General features: G+C 39.7%; 1 protein-coding gene across 1 annotated transcript; it reads right to left on the reverse strand.

Annotated features, from left to right (window-relative positions):
* Nucleotides 1–12,410: 12,410 nt before the first annotated feature.
* LOC111598783 (serine protease grass) lies at nucleotides 12,411–14,008 on the reverse strand. Its single transcript, XM_023314201.2, has 6 exons — nucleotides 13,866–14,008; nucleotides 13,617–13,789; nucleotides 13,344–13,557; nucleotides 13,241–13,289; nucleotides 12,982–13,175; nucleotides 12,411–12,922 (listed from the first exon to the last, which is right to left on the reverse strand). The coding sequence occupies exons 1-6, from the start codon at nucleotides 13,927–13,929 to the stop codon at nucleotides 12,498–12,500; spliced, it is 1,119 nt and encodes a 372-aa protein (XP_023169969.2). The 5' UTR covers nucleotides 13,930–14,008; the 3' UTR covers nucleotides 12,411–12,497.
* Nucleotides 14,009–15,310: the final 1,302 nt, after the last annotated feature.

Below are 15,310 nucleotides of genomic sequence, written 5' to 3' on the forward strand. Positions count from 1 at the left end.
TGGGGCTGACACAGACAGCAAACATTTGCATGCGCAATAAATCAAAACGATTCAATAACTTTTTCGAACGTTCATTTAAGCGCTGTTCGCTCACATGGAAAGGCAATGAGCGAAAACGCTGTAAAAATTGGTTAAACAACTTGTTTGCAGCCTCAAAGGGCACGACAGGCCAATTGGGTTGGGCAGAGGCGGCATGATGTGTTCTTCAATGCGAGCAAATTAAACTGACAGCATTATTCGTGTATTTACTAGTCACATATAAATCTGTTATAATGACACTGGGATAAAGAGCTTAAGCTATATGTGCAGAGGTTAAAACAAAATCGAAGCGGGCAAAATCACATGCACAACTCACTTTGCCTATGCTCCCCTATGCTCAGCCTCCCTTCAGCCCCACTGTCAGTCCCTGCACAGTACTGCGCAAAGCCGTAAAATTACAACTGCGCCACTTTTGGCTTTTACGGCGCCATAAATCGAAACAAAAGTGTCGTTTAGCAATTGAAAGCGAAAGGGAACAAAAAAATGAAGCAAAAAGGAAGCCCAAATCTCGCACGCAGTCCAGCCGCACTGCCTGACTCTGAGCGTTGCCCCAAAAATTAAAGCCAATCTCAATCCAACTCGGATATGTGAGTATCAGGATTTTGAGGCTCATAGCGCACAATTATAGCACTAAAGCAGTAAAACAAAAACAAGTAGCAAAAAAAACGTAGCACATTTGGCCATTATGACTTCCGCCCTGAAGGATGATGCCCGAAAGCTGCTGCTGCTGCTGCTGCAATCAAAGTTCTGGCCATTCGCATACTCGTCTACGTTTCGCGTTGAGGCAGAGTGCGGTGTAATTAAATTAAGCCAATGGCAAAGCCAAACCGCGTCGAGTTTCCAGGCCAACCGAATTGGTTTACACAGCCCCAAACCGCCAGCCATTGGGATTTTTGGTCACATTTCCACCAACACTTAATTACTTTTGATACGTGACAATTTAATCTTTTGGTACTACGTAGTCTGAAAATCGATGTCAGAAACCACGGCGCGGTCATATGCCAGAATCCTTTCGAGCCCACTCAAACCCAAACACACATACACACACACACACACTTCAATCCTTGGCACAATAGTGGCAATTAAATTGTCAATTTCTCTATTTAGCGTTGCGTCGAAATTTCGAATTAAATTACCGCTAATTAAATATACTCGTATCTAATTGCAAACATAAACGAATATAATTATAATTTTGATATTTACACTCTGCATATGCGAGCGTTGCGTAAATTTGGTATACAATTAGCCATGTCTATAAATACCTATGAAATATTCGCAATTATTATCACGTTTTCCAATTTTCCAATTTATCTGCCTAGCTATAGATGCTGCTATGAACTCGATTTCTAATCTACTAACTAATTGACTTTGACAAGTTGTTATGGATATTACACTAATTGATAACGCAATAGGACAGGCTAGTAGCAGATGTCCATATATAGCTTTATCATTTTACTAACTGTCAACTGTTTGGGTAATTATAATCGATATAAAGGTCAGGTTTGTCTAAGCTCCAGCTAAGCCTTGTATATTAGTCTGGAATTTGGGCTCCATCTGAAGTTAATCATTACGAATCCTTGACTCATGCGAGACTCTTGTCTAGCTGGCCTAGGCAGCTATATACTAGAATAGACTGAAAACTAGAATTCAAAGTCTATTCTAATTTCTTTAATACCTTAGTAATTATAATGTTAAAGCCACAATTTTAAAATAATGCCACCGGAGGTGATAGGCGGAGAGTGAATCTCAGCCCCGCTTTGACCTCCGACACACACAATGATGAAGGTCCTTTATGTAGTCGAGCATTTCGTTAAATCACTGCGCTATTATTAATCATTCAATTTTATTCCCAAGGCAATTATGTTAATGCGCAGCACATTTTTAATTAACCAAAACACACACACGCATACACGCCCGGCATGTATGAATGGCCACACACACACCTACTCGGGGAGGCACAAACACATTATAAAACCAAAAGCTTGCACCGGGTGCACCGGACATGTATGTAAAGTATGTTTGCATCCTAAATTGAGGCAACAGTCCAGGTGCTGCAGGTGGCACAGAAACGCCACGGCATTTCAACTTATAAGAACAATCGATTTTCGATTATCGTTAAGGGGCTGCCCAACTAAGCAGCCATGGGGCTGCAATTGAAACTTGATTGTGGATACGAAACAAGTCTCGCAACACTTCTGCAAACACAACAAAATGACAGAGTTATTCCAAGTGGGAGCGAGGCAAAATGGAAACGATTTGCTTTTATCTTCAAACAACATGCAACACGAAAGCGTTGCAAGCAAAGCGCCTGTCTGGAAGTTCAAATACACTCGATGCATTTATTTATGCCTCTCTAACTGACTATGGAAATGGTAATTGTTAGAAATTCGAAATGCACTTTCAATGCATAAAGAGGCTGATGCCACAGCAACGGGCTGCACAGGGCGCAGCAAAGGTCGACAATTGGCTGCGAGATCAGCAGAGAGTTTTGCATTTCATTCAAGTATATTGAAAAATACATATAAACAGAGAAAATTAAATTTTAGCTGTCGTCGTACGTGACTCGAATGCAAAACAAAAATATTTTGTCTGTGTGCATGTGTTTTTGTTTGTTTGTGCGTGTCTGTCTGTCTGTGTGTGTAGACTTTTTACTGGCATTAAGGTAATAGTAGATTTTCGATTTTCAGAGTCACGTGAAAATGTGCGAAAATACCTTAAACCATGATAGCGTATGTGCGACTATTCAATGGAAATCGAATGAACAATCAGCTAACTCACTTAAGCTGGCTTCCATCCATAAAAGATATCAAGTATTTAAAATTTACATTTTTTGAATATATAACGAAAACACTTTTTCAATCAAATAAATTTAGCTTAACTTTAACTTTAATATGCACGTTAAGCACTAAGTTTTAGGAAGGGAGGCGTGCCAGACACCAACTGGCATATACATATATATATTCTTCTGTTTGCCCGAATGTATGAATGCATTCGTCTAGTTGGCCACAAATACTCGAGACTTGAAGTATTAAATTTATATTTCCATGTAGTAGAAGCTTAACATGTTTTCGATAACTTATTGCATTTACTTATTTTCGCTAACTATCGATCTTTTATTTTAGAACAGAAGGTTTTCAACAATTAGCTCTTCGTAGCATGGCCTAACAGCGCCGCCCAAGCGCAGCCCAAGCGCAGCCCAAACGCTGCCCAAGCGCTGCCCAAGCGCTGCCCAGGCGCAGCCCAAGCGTAGCCCAAGCACAGTTACTGCGTAATAAGAAGATTGCTTGCCTATGTGTGTGTGTAAATACACGGTTGTGTATGTTGCTTGATATGTATGAGTATATATGTATATTTTTGTAAGATATTTACATAAATAGAAGCGTGTAAAGATTGGAATAACAGCTCTGCGCAAGATTCAGGGTATTTTCTAGTCGGGCATTCCCAACTTACACCTTATATATACACATAAAACATATACACATGAAGGAGCTTTTTGTAGCAATTAATTATTTTCATTATTTTCAAATTTCATAGAATTTGATTAAATAACAAACTATTATGTCTGTAAATTCACAAGAAGCGATTGCACCACATCGTGTCTGCTTTCAGCCTTGTGCTGGCAAGCCTTAATGCAAATAGGCGTACAGAATATGCCCTTAAATAGAGTGCTATGAATTTGTAAATATTTATAATATTTATGTACATAGGTATCGAATGGTATATTTAAGAGGTAACTAGTCCCCTTTTATTTCATATAAAAGGAAGAATCGAACGTCTATATCATTGCAAAAAGTTATCTAAAATTCGATTTTTCCCTTAAAAATGCTTTTACATTTGCTGTAATATTCTCTTTATGGAAATCTCTTGACCAAATCTGTGTCCATAAGAGTATTACGTCTTTCACTCTGTGCCCATTTTCGTTGTGAAGGGAATTTAATATAAAGCTGTCTATTCGCAGAAAGCTTTATTCATATTTACGGTGTCCTTGGGCGAGTACTATATACATATATTGAATAAATTATTGTTTACACAGCTTGCATTATGTCAGCAGGAGTGTCTTGAGCGAGTGGGTTGCTTTTGAGCTCTTTGACTAGGTGCGTCGGCCAGGAACGCATCCTTATTGAGCGCTGTTTAAAAACCACAAGCGAAGTCATTGTCGTTGCGGTCTGCATTTTAATTACAGTTCTTTGCGTCGAGTGTACGCTTGCATCATTTTAATGGCACACAGTTGCTTAGGACACATGCGCTGTCTGCCTACGATGGCGGGTAATGGGTAACGGGTTACGGGCTATGGGTAACTGGCTACGGGTTACGGTTACGGCAACTGTTTGTGGCATATGCAAATAGACTTTGCTTTTAGCATCCATCCAGCGATTGGTATGCAAAAGCTGCAACAGCAGCCAATGAAGTTGATGAGAAGCGTCCTACGCACTAGCCGCGTGCATCAGTCACAATGCCACATCCCAATCGAATCGAGGCTGAGACCCGAACATGTGCAGTGCCACGTTGAGTCGACTAGCTCAGGTCCCCTGCAGACATGCTAATTGACGCTGTACCACTTTCTGCATCTTCTCCCATCGAAACAGCAAATATTTGCAGGTATCTCAGCTTTGCAAACCGAAATCAAATTCGAACTTCGAACTGCAGACGTTTCATCTAATTTGCTGCTGCATGTTTACTGATTTAATCAAGCAATACCTGTACTTCTACACAATTAAATTAAAATCAGCTAATCGAATTACTAATTAAATATGTTGTGAATCTAGTTCAATTAGTCAGTCACAATTAATTTCCAAGTTATACATTTACATCTCCAGTTTGCCATGGCTTGCAGTCCTTAAGCATACATCGAACGAAATTAGATGCTTAGCAAAAAGAGTTGCTTCGATGTACACTGTGCGAAAATCTTTTGTAGAAGTATTTAATTATAAAATAAGATAGTTTTCTTAAATAATGAATAGTCAGAAACTCTTTTGCTTTGCAGGATATGCGCACTACTAATCGATGTGACTCAGGATATAACTAAATAAAATTATGACTAAATTAAACTTTTTATCAGACATGAATAAAGCTTAGGTTAACATATTTCTTGTTAAATTGCCTTTTTAAGTTAACTTTATTTAAGTAAATTTCTTGAATAATAAAGCATTTAGTTTAATTTCTCTTTTTAATCTATATTTTTATCATTTTTTTATGAAAATAGTAGTTTTATATGTATATATATTTATATTTATATTATATAATTTTTTTATATGAAAATAGTACCCATAAAGTAAATATATTCCTGATCAGTATCAGTTGATCAGTCGATTTAGACCTCTCTGTCTATCTCACTTTTCAAGCCTTCAACTGTATGCATGAGTTAGGCCAATCAAGTTTCTATCGAATAATTGACCAAAATTTCCGCTTTCAGGAATTCTATTATGATCCATATTGAGCTTTACTAAGTTGAACATATTTAGCCTGTTTTAAGTAGCCAAGTTTTCCGTATTGCTTACTTTGTATAGATTTCCCCACTCATCCTAAAATCAGTTGCTCGGGTATCAGAGTATCTCCTAGTCATACACACCCGATTCAAGCAGTCGTTTTTGAATCTATGAACTGATTATTATCATCTTCTGCTTAAAATTAAATAGTTATAAAAAAATTAGATCACAAAGCTGCAATATCACCCATATCTGTGTATCAAACTCTGAGCCAGAAAGCACTCGACAGTTTTTTCGCACTCTAAGCTAAATAATTTAATTAATTTGTATACATTGCTTTCAATCTGGCGTAAGCAATCAAAATTTCTCGCCGTGCATAGCTGCAGCTACACAATATACAAGTTGAGCGCATAGTTTCATGCATTACTTAGAGCACAGCAGGAGCTATAGCTCGGATCTGCTCAGCTAGCAATTTGTTGCTGCGAGGAATTTGTCTGGCGCCATCGGAAAAATTAATCGACTTTGATGTTGATGGCCGACGAACTCAATTTGAAAGCTGCGTCCCAAGTGAGGCTGGGAAATTGGGACGCAAGCCGCATAAATTGCGAAGATTGGACATTGAAATAATGTTGGCCTCTGGTCGCAATAATGAAATGAACTAATTTGTTATAGAAATCAAGTTGGCATTTCGCTCGGCCATTCCGCTGTCATATCCAATATTAAATCAGTTATGTTTGGTTGGACAATAATAGACTGGCCCAAACACACACACACACACACACACACACACACACACACAAGCATAGACAACATAACAATTGTTAAGACAATAAAATGTTCAGGCGCCGTTTCATATGCGACTAGGAAATACCTCTTACTGATTGAGATTAAAGCTCTTAAGTCATTACAGATGCAGTTGAAGAATAAGTCTTAAATATTAGAGATGCCTACTGTGGTTACAAACATCTTTCTCATTTACAGCATACCCCTTTTGGTAATCTCAGTAAATACAGCACATAGAAATGCTAACCACGAAGCTGAGGCTGGGGCTGGGGCTGGGGCTGGGGATTAAATTGCCTTTGGTACTATCGCTGGCATAAAAATGGCATAAGAAATAGAAAAAGCTGGTAGCAGCAAGCGGGTAAGCGAGTCGGAAGCAACCGCCTCATCATTATGAGAGAAAATTGTTTTCGAAAAACGTAAATCGAGGACGAAATGACCAGAAGCCTACGGCATGTCAACGCAACAATGGCCCAAATAGATAGACAAACACAGGCTGTAACAAGAGACGAATGACAGAACAGGACAGGACAGGACGGGACTGGCTAACGAGGGCGGCGTATGGTCTACTATTTGCTAATAGTAGATGGTGGTGGTGGTGGTGGTGGTGGTGGTGGTGGTGGTGGTGGTGGTGTTGGGGACTGCGGTGCTTCCGTTGCGGTAATCATATTTATTTTTGGTCTTTGGGTTCTCAAATGCATTCGACTGTAAAAAAAACGAAAGAAAGCTGCTTATAAACTTGTTTTCGGTCGCTTGGCCGCTGGAAAATCCATAAAAATTACCTTTGAACTTGTGTCAGGTGTGCACGCTACTCATATGTACCTTTAAATTTTATACAAAATGTCCTCTAAATATGTATATATATATATTATTTTCATTCCGTTTCATACAGATTTGTATAATATTTTCAAAGAAATTTCCCCAGATGCTATTGACAACGCATGCCACGGCGTAAGCGTGAGCTCAAGTTTTACATATTTATGCGAGAGCAATGCCGTACCGTTCCATTGGACCCTTGAAACTAATTTTGGGCGTGGCACACACAAAATGCACTCAATTTGACAGTTTACAGGATGCGACAATTTTTATTCATTTCATAAAGTTTACACATTCACCTGCCCAGCCAGACGAGGTGAGTGCGCAGCGTGTGGGCCCTTACATATGTGTGTATGTGTGTGTGCTTATATATACATAAGGAATATGTGCATGTGCTTACGTATATAAGGACAGCAGCCAGGGCGAAGTCGCAATGTCTTCAGCGGCAAATTGAAAAGGCAAATGACAGTTGAGGAAAGCAAAGCGATTTCATTAAAGCTTTTGAAATATTAAAGCGCATTCAATGAGTGTTCTGCGGGTGCGTATGTGTGTGTGTGTGTCTTTGGCATATACATATATGAACATGTGCGAAAAGTCGCAACACTATTGCCACACTGCCACGCTCGCAACGTGCCGGGGCACATGTCAGTTGGAGGTGATGTTTATTTGTTTGTTTGTCTGTTTGTCGTCCTTGTTGCGCACTTGTGGGCGCGTGTGGCACATCCTTTGCTATGTTGTCGCTACCTTCCTGTTATTTCGGTCCTTTTGTTGTCGCTCGAGTCATCTTTTATTTCATTTTGTCTCATAAGTGTCAGAGCATGAAACGGACAATATAATTTAAATTCTGTATGCAAATATACCACACCCACACCTACACACACACACACACACATATATATATATATATATATATACAAACGCGCATCCGCGCTCACGCACTGCCGGCAAATGTGCCATTGCAATTCGGAAATTCCAAATATACAATAAAAGTCAAAAAGTTTGAATAAGTAATTTTTCCGCAGCAGCATGGACAGGGCAGAGCTCATGAATGCCTGGGCCTGCAGCCGACTTCGCACTGCTTAAGATCTGAAGTGCTTGAATAATTCATTTAAATCATTATTTATTATAATTTCATATTAAGTATACGCAGCGGTAAATTTATGGCCCTGTCCTTGCAGTGGCTTGCACTGCGAAATTCATTTCCCTCACTGTTCACAAACCACATTTTGATTTTAGAAATTGCAATTTCAATAACTATAATATATATACATACTTAAAGATATATGTATGCGTGTGTGTGTGTGTGTCTTGGGTGATTTGTTGCCACAAACAAATTCTTTTCTTTTCCTAAATTGATATTCAGTATTTAAATATATCTGTATAAGCAACAAAGCAGACGATAGCCCAGGTGTCCTCTAGGCGGGTGTGTCCGACTAGAAGATACCCTGAACCCTGCACAGATGATTGAAACCATTCGTGGCTTCAGGTATGCATAGACTTACATATGCATACGTAAGGTTGCACTCTCAATAGATTCATTTTGAAAGCAAGTAAGCTTACATATCCGACTAGAATATATCCTGAATCTTGATAGAACTGTGACATCAATCATTCTTGGCTTCTGGTATGTATACAAACACAAACACACACACACGCTCTTTAGAAGGCGGCTGCACTTTTTATATTTGTTATTGCATAAATTCGGTTCTATATATAATTTTAATGCAATTTATGACATATAACAGACTTAAAACTTTCTACTATTTCGAATAAGTTCTTATAACCAAATATTGAAAGGGGTTTTGGAATCGGAGTTTCTTTATCTTTCGTTTCTAGCCTTGATCTTTTTTACATAATAGCAAAAAAACTTAGTTAAAAAAGGATATGGCTAAATCAACTCAGTTCGATGCTCTGCCACGCCTCTTTCGGCAGGCTACACTGTATTCTCATTTGAAATGTGTAAATGCAGTATAAAATGATTCATCCAGTAATTTGCTCTTTACATAATTGATATTCCCTTGCCAGCCGTGTGTTGAGTAAAGACATTTTTGCATGGCTCGAAACTCATGCACATTACTCAGTATTCAAATAAATATATATATATTTGTATATATATATCCAATTACACGGCTATAAAATATATAGCAAGTTCGTAATGAATATTCAGAACTAATCGCCTTTGATGAGCGTCCGCCAGTGACTTAATCTGATACGTCAATTCGCCTGGCCATAAGCCATTTAAGAGTGTTACAACACAATATGGAACATGGCATTTATTTAGTGACAGTTGCCATTTACCAGTTGCCAGTCGCCAGTTGCCAGTTGCCAGTTGTTGATTGTTGGCTGTTTGTGTTGGGCATTCGCACAGTTTGTTGTCTGTTTTAAGTTTCATTAATTTGGTTTTACGCCCAGTTGAGCTGCGTTTGGGCTGTGGGCGGGCGCGACGTTTCGGCAGTGTCAATATTTTGGCGCCGGCTGTTGCGTGAAGCGGCTCAATGTAAGTGCACAACAACAGCAACAGCAACAGCGAGAACATACTGTAATGGAAAGCAAACATGGAAGGTCGGGCGAGTGGCGTCGGTTGCAGCGACAGTCAAGGCAAAAGCAAAGGCAACGCTGCCAGCTGCGCTCACAGCGACTAGAACAACAACAATAACAACAAAAACAAAACGCTCAAACAGGCAATCAGGCAAACTACAAAGCAAACCATCTACATAGACGAATCCTCGAACCACTTTGCACCAACTTCAACTAGCAACCACTGGCCCCAAACACAGTCGCCTGCGGACCAACTGGCGCGGCTTTAACCGCGACCGCAGTCCATTTTGAACACTAACTTTTAGGGCATTAACATTCCTACAAACATTATGTAACGCTTAGAGCTATTTAAAGTCATTATAGTGAAGTCAACCATAGAGTGAAAGTGGGTGGATGGGATAGGCTTCAGCTTTGTTTCTTGGGACTTGAAGACAAAGAATCGAATCTTAAGTTCAAATAGGAATTACTACTTTATTTGGAAAGACCTGATGAATAAATTGATGTATGTAGAACTACTGTATTATATGCCTCGTCGGAAGTAGCCAAAAATAACAGGGTAAGCTAAAGTGCAGCAAATTCTTTTCAATCTCGTTGTATTCTTTAGGCAACAAATGTCGGTTGCGGCCGTGGCAATTGGAATGGCCAAAGACAAACAGCGGCGCATAGCCGAAAGTCTTGATTCAAAAATTGTTTGTCTGTTATTAGTTTCTGTGAGTGGCTTGAGATGGTTTTAATTAACGCCGCCAATGAGAGCAACGGCAGAGACAGCTAGCAAGCCAGCCAACCAGTCAGATAGTCAGCAAGCCAGCCAGACGGACCAGACCAGTTAGAGAGCCAGCTGCTGGCATGTCCAAACAGATCCTTTGCGCCAACTCGCATCCTTTTGCAATTAGTGCAACCAGATAGCCCCCAAAAAGTTGCATCTGACAAAGCAGAAACAATACAACGCGCGCATTCTTTAAGAAACTTCTCGCTGCGCATTACAGACAGACAGACAGACCGCCAGCGCCATCTGAATGGCTGACAACACAATCGAGTCTCTGTCTTAAAGAACGCACAACATAGATGTTTAATCTAATCAGTGCAACTGGACCAACTAACTAGTCACAAGAATAAAAGTTCAAATTGCCATTCGGACTGCCATTGCAGACTAGCTCAAGGATGTCCAACTGAGTACCGAAAGGACTTAAAGAAACTAGAGATGTGTGTATGTATGTCAGGGAAATTGCGGGGTATATTGGTCTTATTGAGGCTTATGTAATAGGTAGAGGAATGCATGACCTATCCATAACAATCGAATAATTCCCAATCAGAATTCACATCCGAGTCCAACTAGACCTGTAGACTGTCTGTACGTCCTTCCCTATGTATGTCCGTTCTTCCTTCCCTGCTTCATGACTCATGCTGCCCCTATATAACTCATTTTAAATAATCGATAACCAATAATCGATAACTATTTTCTTTTTAACTGTAATTGCTTCAAATTAAAATCTATCTTTAGTAAATAGAGCACGTCTTAAGAGCTCAAGTGAAATCGAATATATAATTTAAGTAGAGATATGCCTTCTCCTATTACCAAATTTATTTATTATATAAACTCAAAGGTTTCACTAGCAATAAACCAATTTGATCCTTTGAATATTACTTTAAAGTGCATTGCCTTAAATATTTCCATACAATTTCTGCAATTACCTATCCATCTCATTTGATGTACCTGAACAACTTCTTAATAAACATCGAGGAAACTTACAAAAAGAAAACAGAAAAAGTTGTAGAAAAGTTAAAAGTCTGTTTGGCTTTGCATTTAAATGCAAAAAGTTGTTTCACTTTGGCAGATGCGCAAACTGAAAGGTAAAACTTAAGGTTAAAAGACACGACTCTCTGACAAGGCCACAGAGAAATTGGAAATTGACATTTTATGGCATATTTGTGCTTAACTCATATTGCCATCCCACACACAGACACTCACACACACACACACACACACATGTGTATATGTGTGAGTGGCTACTAATGTCTTTGGGGGATGTGAACGCGCCTCGACAAGTGTTTGCATTTAATTCGTTTAAATGCACAACATGTTTGCCTTTAATTCGTAACACGCACTTATAATACCCTGTAATACCCTGTTATGTGTATAAGTAGTCTAAGATAAAGTTTAAACCTTTTTCTATAGGCAAATTGAAATTTATAGGGTATATGTGAGCATGCTCAGCTGAGTAAGTCATGTTATTTTTTGCTTCCCAATAAATAAATAACTAAATGTCTTTCAGCTTATAAACATATATGAATTACATTGTAGTCAGCTTATTTACAGGGTATTTTATAGTCAAGCTTGCAGAACGTACTTGATTTGCTTTCTTATGAATGTGTAAGCAGTCGTATTTGTTCAGCCATAACATGCTTCCAACGCATTTGCTTATTTTGATAAAGCTTGATAAACACTGCTAACGTTTTCTTAATATTATAAAATCTTCTAATGCACTCTTAGGGAAATTTTTGAGTTGTAACCTCAAATATCCTTCTTATTAACATATATCCCATACACACACCGGTTTCAGCATTGGATTAAATTGCCTTGTTCTTTTCGAACTCAACAGTTGGGACAATGAACGCTCGCTAAGTGTCGTAGTTTCATATGCGTTCTATGCGCTCAACAGTTGCACAACACGTTGAGCACAAAATAAATTTCCATTAGATGGCGGTAACACAGCTAGAACTGTCTCAAGATGTCGCTTTCGCTAATTTGCCGCATATATTACAAAAATTCGAAGGTAAATAATAATAATCATAGGAATTTATTTTGTTTTCCAAAGAAGTGTCTAACGGACATAACAAGACATAGAAGAAGCTTACATATTACGTATATAAATGGCTTAGATGCTTATTCCATATGTTTTATAGACCATTTGTGGCCATGACATCTGTTATCCATTGCACATAGACGGCGACATTGGTATAGAGGCCCGGCAGGCTGATCTGTCCGCAGGATGTCACGCCCATGCTCACAATGCCAAACTCCACCATGCGCACCTTGTACTCGTCCAGGTAGGGAGCAGGCGCCTGCAGTGGGCCACCAGAGTCACCTTTGCACGAGTCCTGCAAGTCGCCGCCGCCCACGCAGAGCTGAGTATGGGGCACCTCGCGGCGGTAGGTCTGCGAGCAGACCGAACGGGACTGAATGGGCACCTTGGCCTGCAGCAACACATCCGAAGAAGAACCGTTCTCGGTGGTGCCCCAGCCAGTGACAAAGTAATCCACCAGCGATTCCGCCTGCTGTTTCAGTTCATTGCTGATGGGCAAGCAGATGGGCTTAATGTGCTCTGCAAGAGATGGGTGTGATTAGGCAATGTCAAGGGCTTATGCCCGGCTCGCCTCTTACTGTCAAAGCTAACGCTCTCATTCAGGCGCAGCAGGGCGATGTCATTGATGATGCTCTTGGGATCGTATTTCTCATGTATGATAAACTTCTCAATGCCCAGATCCTTGACAGGCGGTGCGCACTTCTCTTTGCGTCCCTGCTGCCGGCAGTCTCGGTCCGTGGAGATACGATGCTCGCCCAAGCGAATTTCATAACTGCAAGCGGGCAAATTGAGATTTAGATTGAAATTTGTCTTGAGTTGTGGAAATTCTGTACTCACAGCTGATCCTCCAGTCCATAGACGCAATGGGCAGCAGTCAAAATATAGCCTACAAATCAGATCTTTAGGAAGCGCTAGAATGGAATATATGATAGGTGCTTACGGTTGGCGATGATTGTGCCGCCACACAGAAAACGAGATTCGCCCAGGCTGTGGTAACGCAGCAGGGCCATCCAGGGCCTGGAGGACAGCTTCACCTCGTAGCCATGGGCCACGCGCTGATTGAGTATGTTGCCGCAGTTGAAGCCGTTGCTCTTAAACAGCTCCATGACCTTGGAGTTGTGCTGTATCTCCGGCGAAGGACAGCAGAAGTGTCGCTAAGGATTCGATCGGGTTATATATATATATATATAGATCTATATATGTTTATATATACCACTCCATTGATCTCGCCACAGGACGCCTTTTTCAAATAGCTAGCATACTCGGGCGCCACACGCTGCCCGCTCTGCTGGGCCGCCAAGAGACGTTGCTCGATGTCCGAGCAGGAGGAGAACGGCATGCACTGACCCCGCTGCCCGTTCGGTGTGTCACAGTCATCGCCGTAGGCTATGTAAGCGTCAATGTGCACAAGTAATTAATATATGTAAAAGCAAAACGGGTCGTGCGAAGTTTTCTGTCTTACCTGCTCGTGCGGAGCGGGCGCCCATCAAGCAGACGACTGCGACGAGCAAGCAACGGCAGAACATCTTATTAGAATACGATCCAGAATAGATAGACGCGGCCTGACAACCTGTCAACTGAACGCTCTAAATGCTACTGGGCGCAGCGCGCTCCAAGCACACATTTTATACGGCGAGACTGGATCGAAGTGAACTCAGCCAGCTTCCAAACTCAGCTCAACTCGCTCAATCGAGAATCCAGAATGGAGATTAGAGATTGGTGAGTGGAGAATGGAGAATGGAGAGCTTAGAATTGAGCACACGCATCGGTTTTCCCCCTCATGTGCCAACTGCAAATCACTGTTTCACTTGAAGTGTTTGGCTTCCTTATATATATATATATATATATATGAGTTTTTTTATCTAATTAAAAATCCTCTCATTCGCTGCTTATGCAAGACTCAATCAAGCTATGTTTACGCATTCGCACTCCCTAGTAAATATGATTAATCTGGCTGGGTTTGTTCGACTAGCAGTTACCCTGTCATCGGCTTTCAAATATAATCAACTATTTCTACTTCCTTTCAGATCAAATTCAGACCATAAATATAATATAATATAAATATGGACTGAGATATGGCAAACCTTAAGACTTCTTACCAACAGATTAGCAAACTTATTCTATATATAATATTAAAAATATATATATAAACATAGATATTACATTATATTGCTATAAAGTATCTTAAGACTCAGTTGAGTCGAAGCTCTTAAATATTAAACACATTTTCACAAAGAAAACTGAAATGCCCTTGCTTACATAGTTCCAATAAATACAGGGTATTCAAATATATTAAAATAGCTTCAGCATATGCTTGGCCTTTTCTCAACAAACTCTCTAAGCATTCATATGGCAATCGCTCATCGATCTCAAAAGAGAAAGAAAGAGAGACCGGAAGGTTATAAATTATAAGCTTGTTTTGATGGGGCAACGAACAAGTCGAAGTGTGAATGCCCTAGGCACTATACAAATTTACAACTATTCAATAAACCTGAAGCAACACAAGTTGATCTTTAAAGCAGATGCAAAATGTTGACATTATCAATACATATTTATATAAAAATATTTACATTTATTTAGATAAAAAACCAAAAACTACTAGAGCACTTTTTAAATATATGTTACATTAATCAGAACTGGAGTTTCCCTTTTACAATGTAGCCGAGAAATATTTGGCGCCCACAACTTTAAAATTACCCCTGAAATATAAAGCACCGATTATCTCTAGAATGGGAAATTTAGCTAACGAGAATTGATCGGCTTAAATTTAACAATGGGAAATTCAGCTAACAAGAAGAATCAATAAATCATTTCTAAAATAATGGGAAATTCAGCAAACAAAACATTTAGCCAAATTGATCCACTCGAAATAATTATTGAGGGGAAATACATAAAGCTTTTATGAAA

The sequence above is a fragment of the Drosophila hydei genome, unplaced genomic scaffold (assembly GCF_003285905.1).
Source record: "Drosophila hydei strain 15085-1641.00,03,60 unplaced genomic scaffold, DhydRS2 tig00008119-arrow-pilon, whole genome shotgun sequence".
NCBI lineage: Eukaryota > Metazoa > Arthropoda > Insecta > Diptera > Drosophilidae > Drosophila > Drosophila hydei.